This window comes from Antrostomus carolinensis, unplaced genomic scaffold (genome assembly GCF_000700745.2).
Source record: "Antrostomus carolinensis isolate BGI_N321 unplaced genomic scaffold, ASM70074v2 scaffold46586, whole genome shotgun sequence".
Classification (NCBI taxonomy): domain Eukaryota; kingdom Metazoa; phylum Chordata; class Aves; order Caprimulgiformes; family Caprimulgidae; genus Antrostomus; species Antrostomus carolinensis.
The window spans coordinates 16,231-35,228 of NW_010320637.1; the positions used below are offsets into that span (position 1 = coordinate 16,231).

The window sequence follows — 18,998 nt, forward strand, 5'->3', positions numbered from 1 at the left end:
CTAAGATTAACTGGCACTCTTATTCAGCTTTAGCAGATTTAGCTGCAATATCATCTCTAAGCAGTGCTTAAGCAGGTTTTGTAAGCAGAAAAAAAAAGTCTTAACTTATGCTACTGAGTAGATGTACATCTCAGTCTGTCATAGAAAAATGTAAGTTTGGAAAATAGTATAGTTTTTCAAACCACCATACATTATGTTACAAGTACCTCATGTTAAAAATTTAGTACCATAATCCTGTAATACATAAACACCTACTTAATTTGAACATAATTTCAGAACTGAGAACTGAACACGTTTGAGAATGAATTTTTTTTACAAGACTAAACACACATTAAAGCACACTATACATTATAAATGATCGTAACATGATAAAGATTATTTGCTTGTATCTGTTCAAAGATGACTCCAATAAAGCCTAGAGAACTGTTTCCAGAAGAAACCTTACCCTCAGTGACACAGCTGCAGAAACAACACTGGAACCTCCTTCCACCTTCAATGAATTGCATAAAAGGGCACATGTAAGCCTTGCACCTATTACATCGGACAGGACCAGACTCTCCATGGTCTACCAAATAAGGAAGGGTCTGTGGAAGCAGGTGAAAAACAGAAAAGAAAGGTCACATGATGATGAGAAAGAAGTGACCACACATATTGCAGACCTTAAAACTATTACGTGTACACTGCATAGGATTTAGCATTTTGGCAGCCGTGGGAGAGAGTGCAGGGTGTGGGGGAAGCCTGAATGAGTATTTTATAAATGGTTTTCAACTCAAGCTCCGGCACAGTAGTTCTCTGGGGGATGCAGTCATTAATGGGCTATCCTACTTAGATACAAACAAGTATTTCTGCATGGTCCTGCACCACCTTGTATACTAGACTGCTGGAGGAGAATGAGCTCTAGCAGGAGCACGACACTGCACAGTACAGAAATACCCCAAGTAAACACAAAAGACTGAAGTCTTGCAAAGAATGGCTGTGATAACCTCATGGGAGTGAGCATATGATTTACATTTCACCACAGGCTGGGTGTTTTAAAAGCAACTTATATTTTTCCTTGTAAAAAGTAAGTTTTTTGACAAAATAGAAACCAGTCATCACATTCCATATATTCAAGAACAGAGCATGCAGACTATCTTAAAAAATTTCAGCTGATAAGACTTATTTTTTAAGTCCACCATGAAATACAGTATATCCACAAGTTCTGCTTGTCTTGACTCCATTGTATAACAAGTCCTCAAAACAGTTAGGTAGTGATACCATTTTTGAACTGATTATACATTCTTTTAGCAGCCAAACCAGAATAAGATGCGTGGCAACTTCTGCAGCTTCTCAACCTCAGAACAAGCAGGAAGCACCTTAAAATGATTAAGGCAGAACTCGTGCAAGCTACAAGCTGCATTCATAGTTCAAAGCACCTTTCATAACTAAGAATCTAGCTCAAAATAAAGTTTAACTACTTACTTTTAAATTTTCTCACACTAAAGGTGTCCAGGCTTAATTCTCTGTTACCCTAAACCTCTCACCATGTTTAAGAGACAACATATTTCTTGAGTAGAAGTTGAGCGAATGCTCCAGCCACTTTCTTCCTCTTCATGCCACAGATCTCATTCCACCCACTAATAATTTATTGACAATACAATGGTTTTATGGCCTGCGTTTCTCAGCTCCTACCGTCAGGCTGACATCATCAGAGGAAACAAAATTTCAAGTCTTCTGACTGCCAGGCAATGTTGGTATTATACCTCCACACAATACGCTTTTTTCCTCAGCCTCTCCTCCAATAACATGCATGCAAACAAACTACAAGGGTGCTGTAAACATGTAGTACTATGAATAACTTGTCACTAACCACTTACTCCCAGAAGGCACAGAGATATTTCCTTCTGAAGCCTCAGACTTTGTTTTCTGAATTATGCACTAACACAGGGCAAGGTCCTATATCTGGCAACCAGGTGCTGAATTTTTATATATTCCAGATTTATCTGAATGCTGTTATTTTCATGGGACATTTATCCTCTCATTATTGATATGTTAAACTTTAGCTCTATTTAGCGTCTTACTACTCTCAACAGCTGAACAGATGAAGATCTGTTGGAAGGGCCCCTCCACAGGGAGTTTGTCCTTGCCATAGAGAACTTTACAATGCTAGAAGCTAACCAGTCTCCAGGACAATTTTCCAATCCTAGCCATAATTTTTCTGGATATCACAAGCGTTTGTTTGTTAGTAGACCTAACAACTACTTCTTTGTAGAGCTTCTCTGAAAGTGTGCAGCTCCACAAGCCTCCAGGTTTCTCAAATAAGACCACATTCTCCTATTGTGCTCCTTTTAAACTCCAGGCAAAATACAGCAATGCAGGAATTAATGTCACAACTCAGTTCTATCACAAACCAATTTTCAAAATCCAAACAACAGTTTAGGAATATTAATGAAATGCAAGAGGAAAAAAACACCCTTAAAAGTCCAGAGGATATTCCTTTCCTCAGCAGATGCTAAAGTTTAACAGGGCACAGAATACTGCAAACATATGCATTCAAATTTAAAAAGCATTTTTGTCTTTCTGTCACTGTTCCAAGCAGGCTAACACTACACACTAGCCAGAGTATTTAGAATATTTTATAAAAAGTCTAGTTCTGTAATATTCTTGAAGCTTTCATGTTCACAGCAACCAGACAGAGTGGGTAAAAAGGCTAGCTAGCCACAGATTACACCTAGAAGGAAATAAGTGTTGCATAGAACAAGGGCAGAAGTGCAAGCGTAGCACAGCAGTGCCCAGTATTCAATCCTGTGTTGTCATCCCACACAGTGCTGTGCATGTATGTTAGATGGCTTAACCAGTGCTGCTTAACACAGTCTCATCCAATTCCACAACTTGACATCCTAGAAAAGACTTAACATCAGTGATTAATAACCATTTAAATGCTTTAGACCAAGAAAAATTAAGATCATCTGCAAGTGCATATATTTGTGACCATCCTAGTATTTTGGTCATTTGGTCACAGTGCTTGACAGTTACTGCAAAAAAGCTGAAATTATCAGGGCAATCAATCTTATTAGGTGTTTTGAACACAACATTCTTCTGCCTTACAGATCTCTACCACACACTTGTGGAAGAATCACTGTTTACCTAAACTTTGTTACCTAAATGTTCCTTCTCAAGGTATCTGTTAAATGTTGTCATCTAATAGCATTCTCCTGATGAGTTCAGAGTGCACACAGTCCATATGTAACTCTGTATACAGTTCTCACCTCCTCGGGGGGTAGAGTAGCCAGTGGTTTTATGACAGCAGCTAGTGGAACTTGGGACTGTTTGGCCATGTCTGAGGTGCAGGGAATATTGTAAGATGTACATCTTATGTAGCGGGGGCTTGCGTTACCTGGGAAACAAAGACAAAATCCCCACAAATTTCAGTGCAAGTGAAGTTTATATTCAAGAACGGAAATAAAGGTACTTTCAGTTGCGTTATTAAGCCACAGAGGCTAAGAGCTTATCTAAACAATCAATTAATTTCAATCTATGCAAAACTTGAAGTCCAAACAAAATGCTTCTTTATGATGAACTATGTATAATAAAAGCCCTTAACTCAAAACAAATCAACTTGACTCCACATCAACTTAAACCTCTAAAAAGGCATTCCCCTTTCACTCTTTTTGCAGACTAAAATGTATTATAGACAGAAAACTCAGCATTTCTACTGTTTGATTTTGTAATTTTGGCTGAAGAGTAAAGCATTTGATTGTAGAATTGGATTCTGAAATTTTAAGGGAGTATAAAATCTCCAAAGTATGGGAAATTAGAAGATGAAACATCCTTTCGCTATGAAGCCCATGGACCAATTGACATCCTACTCATTATTTAAAAAAAATACAGTTCTCAGTCCAATTCAAATGACATTGCTAGTAAATTTCAGTTCTTAACTGTTATTGATATAGTTCTACAGAAGAACTTCTTCATTTGTTGTTTTCCGATATCCCTGCTAATGCTGGTCCCAGGTACCTGCCTTGGAAAATATTTTTTACTTGCAAATTGGTTACTAGCTACCAAACAATCAGGAGAATCTACATTGAGATCAAAGCAACATAGGACTTGAAACTAAGCTTCTGCTGGTAAAACACACATCCCCAGCCACTGAAATAGTTCCTCAAACTCTTCCTTTAAAGACATGGATAGTTCCATCACTGAATCTTCGGGGTTTGTATTTTGTTTGTTTGTTCAGAAAAATAAAAATATTTTACCTTGATCCTTGACCAAGAAATTTGTAGTAACAAGAGGTGGGACCTGCCCTCTCACTCCAGTGACAAATGGTTCTGACCCACGGTTACTTCTGTCATCTTCAATCACTTGAATCTATGATGGAAAACACCATGTTAGTATTTGCAGGCTTAGTTTCAAAGTAATGTAAAATACAAAATTTGTATCTGCAAGGCAGTGAAAAGGGGACCTGAGGCAAACATCTCTAAAAATAAAAAGTCTAAAGCAAATAAGTTTTGTCAAGCAGTCACCTCTCAGTTTGATTTCTTATAGTACTCAGTGACTAACAATAAATTACAAGTTGCAAACAGCTTTTTTGCCCCAGTATTTTGAGTAGTAGCATATTTTGTGTTTGAAGGCCTGATGTGAACTCATAAAGCCAAACACATATCAAGAAAGGAATTTTTGGTAGCATTCCCCTGTATACCGGTCCTAGCCAAATTAAAATTGGAAGCTTCTGCACACCTCAGTGTGAAGTTCTATAGATAACCTGGCTTCTCCTTTCTGTTATGTTGCCACTGTTTTCATAGTAAGCATTTATTTCTAATCACTGTAACTCTGACCCAAATACAGATGCTTGCAAGCTTAGGTGGAAGTCTTCATTACTCCATGGTGCTCAAGAGTTTGTGATTTGAATTCTGGGGATGTGGAAAGTGAAGTTTCAATAGACTTGCCAATGAAGCAAGCTTAAACTTCACAGAGTCAGTAAAAATTTTAAATTTCTCAGTATTTCAAATTCTTCATTAATGCAAACATGCTTAAGATAATGGAAATACATTAAACAGTTTTACTTGACTAAAATATCCACCGATCTTTGCATAAGAACAGAAAATTGTAGTTATACACAGTTTTAACTACTTTTCCATACTGGTGCTTGAATGAAAGCATTAAAGCTAGCAATCATTCTTCTGGTCTTACTTTGCCATCAAACATACAGGCCTTTGCTTCAACTAAATTGTGAAATGCAGAATTTTTCATGGCAGAAGTCCTACTCTCTCACTAATTATTCCAAGTTGCCAGCAGAAAGCCTCCCATAGCATCAGCCAGTGACTACTCTAGGATAAACCTAGTCCCATTTCAAAAGTCTACAAACTGACTGATGTTGGTGGTCTCACCAGTGGTACCTGTTATATGACCAACTTTAGCTCAGTGAGGAAGTAGTGATAAGAGGGTAACAAAGTTGAATGTGTTTTGGTTTTTTTTTTCTTCCAATCCAAAAGGTAGCTGCTTTTTTCGTTCTTTAGGTAAGATTCTCTACACATAAACATTAAATTTTTAAATTCAAAATTTAATGGTTATGTACAAGCACAGATAATGAGAGAATGTTTACAGCTCCCCATGCCTCATATTAATCTACAAGAAGTTTTATATCAGGAATTAACATCAAAACAAAACAGTTCATCTGCAATTTTAGAACTTCAAAGCATTAGCCCAGTACTGGTATATTAACAAGATCAGTAATCAAATTCTGCTCAAAACTGGTAGAAAAACATGGTTACAAAAGCTCATGCTGTGTGTACGTTAACACAAGACACACATTGTATGGACAATTAAACTAATGATTTACACTGAAAATACCAGTTGGAATCTGATGAAGGAAATATTCTAAATATCAGACAAAGTGAAGGGGAAACATTCTTCATGATCTGTTTCTGAAACAGTCTGCTTTCTACTGCCTCACCATTCATCACAGAAGATTTTAACAACCTCTTGTGGTGTAATGTTACTCATTTTGATAAGCAAGCAGAAGACAGCAAGGAAAGGGTAAAGGATTAATGATGGAGGGTTAGCGAAGTGAAGTCCAGGTTTCAGGCATGCACAGATGGTCACCAACACGCAGACTATAATTGACAGACGCAGCACTTACTGGACTAGGAATTGCATCTGGGTCTATTCTGTGCCTGGGTTTCTGCTGAGGTGGCAGCTCATTAAGTTGCTTTTTTTAAAAAAAAAAATAAAATAAAGAGTGCCACAAAAAAAAAAAAAGAAGACGAAAAAAAGAAAAGAGAATAATAAAACAAAAAGTAAAAGTGTTACTTCTCTCTACCCAAACCTCTAGCACTGGAATTAGATACATCTGGATACATTCATGCAACAGGAAACATAAGCTTCTGTAGCATACACCAACCCCAAAACCAGCCTTGCCAGGATATTGGGCTTGGGCTCTGAACACATTGCTAAAAGAGGTAGTAGCTCACGTGCTCATTTTGGTTAGAAATTGGTGATTTATATTTTAAGAACATGCTAAAATGAAGACAACTGACACAAGCCATTTAAGATCTCATCTAGTGGAAAAGAACAGAAACAGGTAAGCAATTAAAGACCTATATTCTGAAAAAAAACCCAAAAACCAAACCACAACCAAACAAAAACAGTCATAAACTTTAGGTAAACCTGGAGTCTAAACAGATTATCTTCTTTGAATAGCAATAACTTCTGAACTGCACCAGTCCAGATCTAAGATGTAACTCAAGACTAAATTATTGTTATAATTTTGAAGTAAGCTGATTGTAAGCTCTGCCCTGGAAAGGTTTCCTGTTATGAAATGACTGTGACCTTTTGAGACAATAACAGAACAGCATCAGCAGGAGTGGAAGGAAGGAACAGTACATTATACTAGTGGCAATACTACTGCCAGGCTTAATATTACTGATCGTCCCTAACCACTACACATCACTGATCGTTGCTAACCACTACATATGACTGATCATCCTTTCTCAGAACCCTCATTCTGAAAGAATCCCAATTTGAGAAGTTGTCCATATTTGACTGAAGTAGTGTCATGATTTAATGACCCCCAAAAATGCTAACTAGCTTTTTGACAAATTATAGGAAAAGGGAAAACACTACAATCTTCTCCTATTAACCATACTTTAAACATGGAACATAAAGTTCATAGATCGTCACCTCAAAACCTGAAATTAGTTCACCTGGGAAAGTCATTAAGCAAGAACACAGAAATGTAGAAACAAGCTTAAACAAAGCCCTCAAGGATTCTCAAAACCTAACACAGTACAGAAAGAGAACTGAGGAATGAGAGCATTGATTTGCATATGCAGTGCCTTTCTTCAGTCACCAAGAAAAATACTGTTTCATAACAAAAGACTGAGGCTGGATATACAAGAGAAAAGTAAGCAGGAAAACAGACTGATGTTCTTTGGAACAAGAAACTTGTTCTCAGTTTTGGCTTTTGTCTGTTTCATGTAAAGACACTATGGAAGAGTTCACATTGGTAAGAATAAAGTAAGCTTACAGGGCTAGGAATGGAATCTGGATCCAAGCGTTTTGGCGGAGGTGGTGGTCCAGGTTGACTTCCATAATTTGGTGTTCCTGGATAGGCTCCTCCATAGTTTGGTTGGGGACCCCTCACCTGCCCAAAGGAACCTTACAAGAAAGGGACAGCAAAATCAAACAATGGCTAACACTAAGCGTTTCCTCATTAGGCAATTCCCACTTTTCCTGTCATCATAAAAAAAAAACAAGAAAAGGAAAGGCACATGCTTTTCAGTTTAATTAGGATTAAACACATTCATCACAGTGTTTCAGCTTAGACCTGTACACCTCTATCAGTGATCCAAGAAACTGATGGATATAGTCCTCCTTAAAACCATGCTTAAGGAAACTACATTTTCAGGCTTACATACTATTTTTAGAATAATATGATTAAAATATGCATTAAGATTATGCAAAATGAACATACAAATTAAACTGCAGAACTGCCTAATGGAAAGTGCACAGAACTGCAAAATAGATAGTGGATGACCCGCAGCTCCTCAAGCTAAAAGGTATGCAAGGAGTTCTCTTGGGCAATTTTGGCTTGTCTGAAATTACAGTAATAGGTTAACGTGTGATTATCTCTTGTTTTGTAACTACCTGAAGTAATTTCATATTACTTTAGACAACTTCAGTCAGTTATGGAATAACAGCATAATTTACCCCATTAGTGTTTTTACAATTCATAACAATTTGGACAGATATTTTTAAGTAATTTACCTGGCCAGATGTGCAAAGCTGCATGGAGTACGGGAGTCTCAATCCTGACACTTGCACAAGATTACTTTAGCCTAACTACCTGGAAATGTTATTGATTAAAAATCAGCCTAAACTGTTTATAATTCAGAAAGCTTAACTGATATTACTTCTAAGCACGAACAAAATGCGAAAGGTTCTACAAAGAGAAAAAATAGCACAGTTCTGTGAATTAAAGAAGAAGTAGCAACTCCTTTTCAACATTTAACAATTCCTCTCATGCACTTTGTATATGCATACTGCCCACAATTTTTTTTTTTTTTAAAAAAGATAAGAAGGTTTTCCAGGATTTCAAATTTCTACTTTTGAACAAATGAGGCAGCAGACAGCAAATTAAAGTTCATAATAAAATTTTGATCACAAATTCTTGTAGTAGTATGGCACTGATAAACAACTTTCTGGCCAAGTAAGCTAGGGTTCCTTTAGTTACATTAATCTGATTAAAACCTGTGTTACAAATATCTTAGAATGACACGTCCTATTGTTTATTTTGGATTTGTCCTTCAGATGTGAACTCGGGAAAACAAGAGGGAAGCTTTGAAGTGCAGCCAGGAGGCTGCAAGTTAGAAACCTGAAATCCAGTTCTCAGTTTTAAGCATGCAGAGAATACACATAACTTACAATTCCTACATTACAAACACTCACCGTTCTGCTGCATTTGGTATCCTGGCTGAGGAGGGTGAGTGGGAGGAGGTGGCCCATGGAGGCCACTCATGGGAGGCCCAGGATGCGGCCCTGACATAGTTGATGGAGGTGGTGGTGAGGACACGTGATTAGGCTGGGAGGCTGGTGGTCCAGCAACTGTCTGCCCAGGCAGCGGTGGGCCTGACATGGCAGGTGGCCTTGGGGCACCTGTGGTAGGAGGGTAAGAGGAAGGTCCAATCCCTGTAGAAGAGGGAGGTGGGGCAAAACCGGGGACTTGAGTAGGTAGACGCTGAGTTGATATTGGTTGACCGGGAAACGGAGGCTGTGCCAAAGGAAGACCCTGAGACACACTGGTAGGAGAGGGTCCTTGGCTCGCAGTGTAAGGTGTGTAGAGACCAGATCCTGATGCACTAAAGCTTCCTGAGACTGGGGGAACCGATGTTGGGGGACCTGATAAGAAGAAAAGAAGATATAACAACATTTTCTTCTATTCTTGATAATGAGGATGCAAGCAAAACTCATCTGCTCTAGATCATCTAAATAGGTCTACCACTTCCTCATCTTCAGATAGACTTGTCAGTTCTAATAGAGGCAAACCTTAAGTGAACACCCTGCTAAATTTATCAGAGCTGAAGCTCCTCCAAGGGATCTGAAACTTGATAGGTTCTTCATTGTTCTCTCGCTCAAGGTCTGAGCTTCTTATTTTACATCAATCAGAAAACGTTTCAGGATTCAGGGCCAGAAAAAAGGGGCAAAGCCATGAGCATGCAAAACAAGAACCACCATAAGTCTGTCTACTGATTTCTTTAACTGAAATAAGTTTGTATCTTAAACTCCACGCTGAGTTGGAGTCTGTAGTTCAAGAACAGTTTTGCGCTTCATGTTTTTAATAGCATGGAACTAGTATCTTCAGTATTTACCACTGTACTATTTCTGAGGCTAATTTTAGACAAAAACATTGCCAAAAGGCTGAAGAAATCTGCATCTCCTACTCCTAATTTTCCTATAAAGTCTGTGTTAAGAGTATGAGATGCTTGTCAAAAAGTACTTTATCAAAACATCTAAAAAAAAAAAAGTGTAATCAGACCAGCTACACACATACTAAAGACAAGTTAAAAAAAAATCCTGTAATCTACAGCAGTGGGACTGTAGATCTAATACAATAGAACAAAATATCTACATCCAGTTTATACTGTACAAGTATCTTCTCAACTTCCAGCAAAACCCTTCACAGAAGCCTTCAGACTAATTTCAGCTCTTGTGATTCACTGAGCCCTTGAATTTTTTTGTTGGTTTTTTTTGGTTGGTTGGTTGGGTGGGTTTTTTTTTGTGTGTGTGTGTGTGTGTTTTTGTTGGTTTTTTTTAAGTGGGCTGCTGCACAACAGTGGCAAGGCATGCAGACTCTCCAGCAGCTTACTCGGGGACAGACTGTTTTTATTTCACACCAAGATTCACCTAGCTGAGGAGAAACTTGTTATTCTCTTTTGTTATTCCTGTCCCCCAGTACTTCCTGCACTGTCCCCTGCAACTGTCTCAGTTCTGATTGCCCCAATGATGACTTTATTAGTCAAGGAAACTACCATTGACTATGGCAGATGTCAAAATCCAGAGAACTCCTATCACCCTATGGTAATGAATCACTGACATGAGCAAATCTTTCATGAAATTACCAGCATAAATAAAAGGAAATAGCATATTTCTGTAGCCAGAAAACCTCACCATATCCCAGCCCAGCTGGGGGAGGAGCAGGGGCTGTAGTACTGCCAATTGTCATCCCTGCCATGTGATTGCTGAGCTGCTGTACACTGGCTGGCGGGGGACCATATTGCTGGAACGTAGATGTCTGGCTGACAGGCGTGGGTGCTGAGCCTGGCAGAAACGGCTGAGAAGCAGGTGGCCTGAGAAAGAAGATGGGAAACTTTATTGGATTCCTCATTATACCAGCAGTTACAATTCTCTGTGCCTTTTAAAATTCTTCTACTGCATAAACACTAGCTGGGTCTCAATTATTTACATGAAGCACTATAGCTCACTTTCAAAAAAATAATTACATATCCTACATGGATCTGAATCCCTTTCATCAAAAAAAATCTATTCGTTCTTAAAATACAAATTCTACCATTATAGCATTTTTTTGTTAATTCCATTTTAGTTGGAGCAACAAATCAGAAAAATACTGCAACAGTCTACACGGGGATCAACAGTAAGGCCTGCACAGCTATGTAAGAATGCTCTGTTGCTCAAAGGATTTGGACTCTCCAGCTGACAGTGCTGAGCTTAACCAGAAGGAAACAAAAACCAACCCCCTCCCCCATAACCACTAATCAGAATGAAGCAGTGAAGACTGTTGCCACTTCCACCACAGAGTTAATGGCAGTCACTTTCCTGAGAAGATGCCCAAGAGCTTTAGATGAAGACAACTCAGGGATCCAGGATCCACAACAGACAGAAAAGGACCCAGAACCAATACTAAGGACTTCCTCAGTAATGACAGACAGCAAGCAACATGCTCCAGACAGGGGTCAATTCACACTGCCAAGGAATCAAATACTATGGCTGGGGGAATGCAATTCTTTTCAAATAAGACAAATTATGGAGAAAATTCCTTATGGGAAAATGACTACCACAAAGAAAGTCTTTGGAGGAGAAGTGGTTTTGATCAGTCATTGACATCTGCTCACATCCTTTCATAAGTTTTTTATCTCCAGAGGTTATTATTGTCTAACAAATACCCCTATGGCAAAATGTTGTTTCAAAACAATAATGATGCAACACAGAAAGTCAATGCCCACCACAGGAAAACCAAAGTATTCAGTTTGGTTTAGATCCTAAAAGGTCTAGACCTAGCATAGGTCTACCAAAGCAGGCCTTCGCTATGGTTTGCTCTTCTTGTATGTACCTCTGCATTGGGGCTGCTGAGGCCGGAATCCCATTCTGCACATCTCCATGTCCAAACTGATTGTATGCCAGGTGGCCAGAAGGAACAGATGCTCCAGAAGATGGAGGGGGAGCTCCAGATGTTGGAGGAGCTCTTAATGAACCTACAGACATAAGAGGGAAAAAAAAATAAAATCATAAATTACTCACAGAAACAAGGGCTTGAACCAACCACCACGAACAATTCAGGAAAGAAAAAAGTGCAGAAACAGTTTAGCAACGGCCAAATTGATGCATCAGTACTCCACGAGCAACAGATAATTTATACAGCTATATTAGAAGTAGCAAAACTGAAAGCACAAATATTTTTAGCCAGTGTCTCTAGTCACCATCTCCACACGGACCAAGCAGAAAATATGTACTGTGGAGGGTCTTCAAAAGACAACTTCATCTTTTGACTAAGAAAAAAAGTTACCTTGTCAGTAAGGTATTAAATTCTTCCCCCTCCAAGTCTAATTATTTTTATCCAGACCAAGGAGAGTATTCACATGGAACCTAGTGTTCATTACAGGTCAGTTTTCCCTGCTTGAAAGGTAAGCAGGTTATGTGAGTAGATTCAGTTTTCAAAAATTACATCCAACTAACTGCTTTTTTATATAACATAATGGGGGCCACCACAGACTCTTCTTCCTTACTTCCCAAGGTTGGAGGCAAACATGAATACTTTCTTATCTTTCAGACTGAGCTGGTTCACTCACAGTTCAAACATATTTGCCTCATAAACAAGTCTTCACACTTTCCAGAGACTGCACAATGCTGGATACAATACCAGCAGACCAAGTGCAGTGTCCACTTCCAAAAAAGAGAATGTAAACTTCTATTTTAATATTATTATGTTAAAAATCCTGATAAATAGAACAACTGTATGATCATGCCTGCTAACCACAAAGGAATGTATTTCATTTATGGGGTATTGTTAAACACAGATGATAAGAGTAAACTGCCCCGTGAGACCAGGGCAGCACATACACAATGTTGTGTCTCTGACAGTGACCAGCATGACAAGTTTAGAAGGGACTCAGAAACCTTCTTGTGAGGAATCAGTATGGAACAGGAAATAGGAGAAGCCACTTCTCAATTCTACAGGATAATTTATACACCAAAGCATGAGGTTTCAACTCTCATATTTTTATCTTATCTGCTACATGTAATTCTTAGTAAGCTTGTGGATGTAAATTCAAGGAAGGAATTAACTAGACCTTGAATGAATAACCAGTAATCTCTGGGCTTAGGACTTAATTTTATTTCCAGAGACATTTATTATTTTTATGTACCTTCCTCTAATTAAATCTTGTCTTTTCTAAACTACCATTACAGCATCTTTGTCTTACTGTTCCTCTGGCCAAACATTTCCTGATCTCTATTTGCATGTTTTATGGTATTTCTATTTCCGAATGTCTTTTGTGATAGGTTTTCAGTTAATTTTATAAACTTTCATCTATTTTTGAATCTCTTTCCTTTGATAATACATGTAAACCATTTGGCATAGTTATCTTTTGTCTTTGAAAGCATATTTAATCCAATTTCTGGAGAGATTCTACTTTTTTTTTTTTACATTAAATTAACTTCCCCCCACCTCAACTTAAACAGGCATACAATCTGACAAATACATGCTCACTTCAGAAAAAGCTTCTGAAATCTTCTTTTTATAGTTCTTGTCACAATTATACTTCTGTAACCATTACCACAGACTGCTCAGTCACTGAAAAAAAATTCACTTGAACAGGTGTGAATATCTAGCAGTTTATTATCCTAAGATTCAATACTCTTCAGGAATCCTGAACGTCCCCTTCAACACCTTTAAGGTATTGATATCTTAACCATCACAGACCTCAAAATGGAGGCAGATTACAGCAAAATGGGAAATGCTTATGATTTTACTCAAGGCCTCAAAACTATACGGTCTTGGCGCAGTTCTGAGTCCCACCTTCTGAACAAACTGACACTGCTCTTTCAAAATACCAGGTAAAATACAATATGATTTCTTGCAGTGTTTTTAATTCTTACATCTTGATTGCTACCTTTGCAAAAGTATTTCCTTCTTCAAGCCACAGCTTTTGGAATCATAATTATTCCTAACATATATCTGGTTTCTACAGAATAGCCAAGGAAGCTAAAAGCCTTTTTTTCCTTAAATGAAAGCACAAGTTACAAAAATCTCATGACTTCCAAGAACAACCTCAAGGTGCTTGGGGAGATTTTTCATTTTTTTCATTTCAACGTTATCATTTCAAACCTCACATTTTAGTTTGCTGAAGCAGGAGACTGCACTCTTTTAAACTAAGGCTTCTCCCTGACAGAACCTGAGTGGGACAATTCAGGTTCTCAAATCAGTCTTTGGAAAACATTACTCACAACTCAGGTTTTATCTATGAATCTTCAGGCATAAAGGACTTCTACTAGGATCACTTCTTCATATCCTATTTATGTTTCTCGAGTGCTGCCTACAAATAGATTGGGAAGTGTCCCACCCACCTCTGTCTGAATAACCAGATACCCACACCTTTGAGATAAATATCCATATTAAATGGGAACTTAGCACAGAAGTGGCACAGCACAAACACTTCCACAGAAAGGACACCATTTACCTATGAAATTAGGTGCAAGAGAAGTGTCAGAGTTGAGAGATACAGGAGAGCCCTTCGAAGGGAACCCCAAGGAAGGAAAGTAACCTGGAAAGACAGAATACACCAGTAAATCAAGCCTGAGAGAAAGCACCAAGAGAGTGTTTCCAATGCTGAGGACAACCTGCAGTGCAGAAAATACTGTATACATAAAAGCCACGTCAGATTTACCACATTATTGCTTAAACTATACTCCCTCTCACTGTTCTAGCACCCATAACATATACTACCAACATAGTTCATATATTAATGATGATGTAAGTGTTAATAGTACCATAACTGAGTCTATGGAAAGCAATCCAGCAGCAGCCTGTTACTGGTACACAAACAACTGTGTTTGCACTTTCAGCTGCATGATCTCATCAGAAGGAAACCAACAGACTGACCGAAAGACTGGTGCAAAACTGTCCCGGTTCTTTCAACATTCTCATAGCAAGAAGTAGCTATTTTCAGCTAGCAGCACAGTACTCCACTTATGGTCCCAAGCAAGACTAGCATCACAGCATTTCCACATTTCCATTAGTTAGAGCTAGGGTTTGTCACATAAAGCAGATGTGAAAGGTTCCCTTACTGAGGATGGCACCTGCTCCCAACAGTTCTCCACTCAGTCCTCCAAGCAATTTTATTGTTATTTTAAAAATAAATCCCAAGACAACTACTTTGAGATCACAGAGTAACATTGGCAGTTTTCCTTTTACCCCTCAGTGTTCACTAAATTCCTGTCGCTCTAGTGCCTCTGAAATTAATTCTCTTCCCTCTACGTTATGCAGCTACAACCGGTTTTGCTACAAAGACCTGCACTAAATGTAACACGCTGGAGACGGGGGTAGAAAGGATCACTAACCATCACTATCTTCACTATCGCTGCATCGGTAACGCATTGCTTGTTTGCCACTCTTATCCACCCGGATGTCTCATTCAGCAGCTACTAACAGGCCAACTTATGGCTGTTGTGCTAGTGCTCTGAATGTCACATTCCTTCCTTTCAAAGATAGGAATTCTGGATTTACAGGAACAGGTCCAAAACGCACAACTTGACAACTGAGATTTCCTTTATACAGTCTGCTAAGTCTAGGAAGGACGGTCTCAGAAGAAAAGATGGAAGATAAATCTCCACAAATTATGGGTGGCCTTTGCCTGATATGTCGATACAGTACATGAGATAGTACTTAAGAGTAGTGCAATACACTTTTGTTGTTCAAATGAGACCACCTTTTTGCCCTCAGTATCACACTCCCTCTCAATCATTACTGGCACAAACAAAATCTGCATTTTTAATCTGCACAGGTTTATATGCATGTTATTAAGCTTTCTAGGTATGTTCTTGCTGAGCTGTCATGAGCCACATTTGTTCTAAAATTTAAGAAGGCAAATCAGAAATAATTCAGAAGGAAAAAAAATAATTCCCTTCAAAAAATGCTTTTCAGATTTGTAAAGTCTGAAAGTTCTTGAAGTATCTGGTGGAAGACACTCATCAGTTTCTTTTCACAAACATCCTAAACATTCTTCACACTGCTAACAGCCAAAACCTGTTTTCTGTAAAAAGCTACACTGATGAAGCTTTTCCAACAAATCTGTAGTAATCTTTGTTCTTCTTGAATCTCTCACTGAAGCAAGTCCAATTTCTCCCCATTCCTTCCATGGGACAGGAAACACTAGTTAGTCAATGGCTACATTGAGCAGCCAAACAGAGTGCTCAATGGCTGAGCTCTGTCTTCCCAGGAAGCAGGGTTTCTTTCCTCTGCCCAGTGCTGATTTTCATTACTTTTATAGTAATTTAAACCCTCTGTAAAATTAATTCAAAACTCTCAGATTAAAAGTGCTTTTGGAAGAGATTTACTGAGAGGAAGGGAAGAAGAGAATTAAGGATAGGAAGATGGAGCAACTGAATAACCCATTCTTCAGCACACCACACTAACTCTTCTTCTGCTCCACTACCCTGGTAACTCCAGACAAAAACCCCAAGAGGGTAATCACTCAGCTCCCAAATTTCAGTCTCCCACTTGTGTTAGCTTCCAGACAACTACAGGCACTTTGATTGTTCCATCCTTCTCATTGAGTTTGGTTAAAATTCAAGAAGTTACAAAAAATTCAAGATGTATTTGGAGGGCAAAATAATACAGAGACCACTAGCATGATTAGCATATTCCTCATTTCCCTAGAATACCAATCTGAAATCTAAACAGACATTTCAGCATGGAAGTTTGTGTTGTGCTCATCTCAGCAGAATTGAATTCATCCACATGATTTTGAAAGGCAGAAATAGTTGTACTCAAAGCAGTAGTATTTTTTTCTCCACATTTCAGACATTAAAGCCACTATTAATTTCCCAAAGCAATTCAGGTACTCGAAAACAAAGATTCCTGAAGTTCTTTCATAATTTTAAATTAGCCTTTCCTTTGAAAACAGGAAAAAAAAAAAAGTTGAACTACTTTGTTTCTTTCTTTTCTTGTTTTGTTTGTACCAACAAGTGATATGATGCTGCAGAACCAGGGAAATTCTGGAACACACTAGCTTGCCACATGTCCACAAACTTTCTATTGATTTTAAAGGCAATAGAGAAAATAGCTCCAAATACGCTTTCTGCCTAGAGTTGTACGACTTAATCTTTCAGGATGAAGCGCAGATTTTTCTACATAATAACATAAGGCAGTCTCAATTATACATTTGTTACAGTCCCTAACTGCTGCCCCTCAACACAGCCTCCTGAGGAAGACTGTCCTAGTCAGGTGCTGCAGTACCACAGGGGCAAGGACATATGGAAGAAAAGCAGGCTGTGCTTCTCAACATGTTAGTTTTATGAGCTATTAAAAGAAGAGTAAGCCTTGCTAAAATGGACAAATAACAGAATAACCACCTCAGAATGTACAGGAAGAACATGATTTTTAACATGATGCATACAGAGCTACATACAGAAGAAAAGATAATTGCTACCACAAAATAAAGACTAACAGTAGGAAGCAGGCAGAAGAAATTCCACGCGCGCAACAATTCACAGGTTATCAATCATTAAGTTTCGACTGAGAAGTACCTTGTGGAGGGACTGGCTGTTGATATCCTGGCATCGGACCATTATAAGCTCCATATTGTGACTGAGGAACCCCTGGCAATGGCTGTCCTCCGTAGGCAGGCTGCTGGTATCCCTGATATCCAGGCTGAGGTTGCCCGTAAGGAGGCCCTGTGTGAGCTTGCTGGTTTACACTCATTGTAATCACATCCCCAAACTAATCTCACCTGCAAAAAGGGGGGAAAAATGGCTTTTAGCAAACACAAAACCAAACTGGCCAACTTCCCTACTGCTTTCACAGAAATGAAAGCTCCTGAGACACTAGGGAAGGTAAAACATTAACAGTAATTTGCTCTCGCACCACATTTTTTTCCAGTAAGATAAATAATGCTTTACAAGAGCTAGTTAGAAAACAATATTTTCAGAAACTATGTTTTCTAATCAACTTCATCCTGGTTAGACTTACAATCACCATCTTAGAAAAAAAAACATAATTTGCCATTCCATAGCAGATGATTTTCAAGCTTCCTGAGACCCCTTATGAACTACTTCCACCTCACAGAACATCAGACCAACAGAAAACAGATTTCATGACACAGATGAGAGATTCCTTAACATAAAACTAATAACACTGAACAAGTTCAGCTTTCATCTCTGTTAGTCTACTTGATCAAGCTTGCTACAAGCAACACACCTCACCAGCCACAAAGGCTGCTTCTTGAAGTGTTCGATAGAATCCTGAACAGGATCAAAATAAGATTTTTAGGTTTTTTTTTTTAAAAAAAAAACACCAATAGGTCCTTGTTATGTACATAAATTATAGAAAACTAAGATATTCCGAAAGCAGTACGTTCACCTAAGAAAGATGTTCAAAATGGAAAAGAATCACAGGCAAAGATGTCACCAAAGGAGTTATACAAAACTGTAAGACCTGAAACATCAGAGACAGGAGAGATGTTTCTTAGCAGAGTTATGCAAGAACTCTTGCTCAAAAGACAGATTCTCAGTTCCCCAGGATAACTGCATAAAGAGACTGACTAACTTGATAAAGAGAAAAACAAAAACAGCATTGGGAGACCCCAAACCAAAGAGGCAGATAAGCCACAGAGCTCTTGAGCTGCGGAGAGGCGAGGAGATGACTTCAGGGACAGGAGGTACCCTCACAGTCTATTTCTCAAGGGTATTTTGCATCCCCTGTGCTCCTTTGGACACTCCATACGTCACTGTTACCCTCTTCAGCTACGACTATCTACACTAACACTGTAAAGAAATGAGTGTTTAGAGCAATTCATTTTTTTACGAAAAGACTCCAGATTATATAAAAAAGCAAAATTAAGATAAAGCAAATAACTAATGTTGCTCTCATATTTTGGTCCAATCCTATGACGAACTTGGGCATCACAGATAGATGGTAAATCTTAGCACACAGGAGACATACAGCTGCAACAACCACCAGCCAGCTGAGGTAAATCCCAATGAGGAATCTACAGCTTAACTCAAGCGGA

General features: G+C 38.6%; 1 protein-coding gene across 1 annotated transcript in view; it reads right to left on the reverse strand.

The window, feature by feature from the left end:
* SEC24C (SEC24 homolog C, COPII component) overlaps nt 1-17,722 on the reverse strand; it is a 30,584-nt gene extending 12,862 nt beyond the window's left edge. Inside the window, exons 1-10 of the mRNA XM_010169651.2 lie at nt 17,518-17,722; nt 14,451-14,534; nt 11,825-11,966; nt 10,645-10,823; nt 8,926-9,375; nt 7,505-7,635; nt 6,119-6,187; nt 4,236-4,347; nt 3,249-3,376; nt 446-584 (exon numbers count right to left, since the gene is read on the reverse strand). Coding sequence (XP_010167953.1) covers nt 446-584; nt 3,249-3,376; nt 4,236-4,347; nt 6,119-6,187; nt 7,505-7,635; nt 8,926-9,375; nt 10,645-10,823; nt 11,825-11,966; nt 14,451-14,534; nt 17,518-17,692 — 1,609 coding nt within the window. The 5' untranslated portion in view covers nt 17,693-17,722. The remainder of the gene's footprint in view (nt 1-445; nt 585-3,248; nt 3,377-4,235; nt 4,348-6,118; nt 6,188-7,504; nt 7,636-8,925; nt 9,376-10,644; nt 10,824-11,824; nt 11,967-14,450; nt 14,535-17,517) is intronic.
* Nucleotides 17,723-18,998: the final 1,276 nt, after the last annotated feature.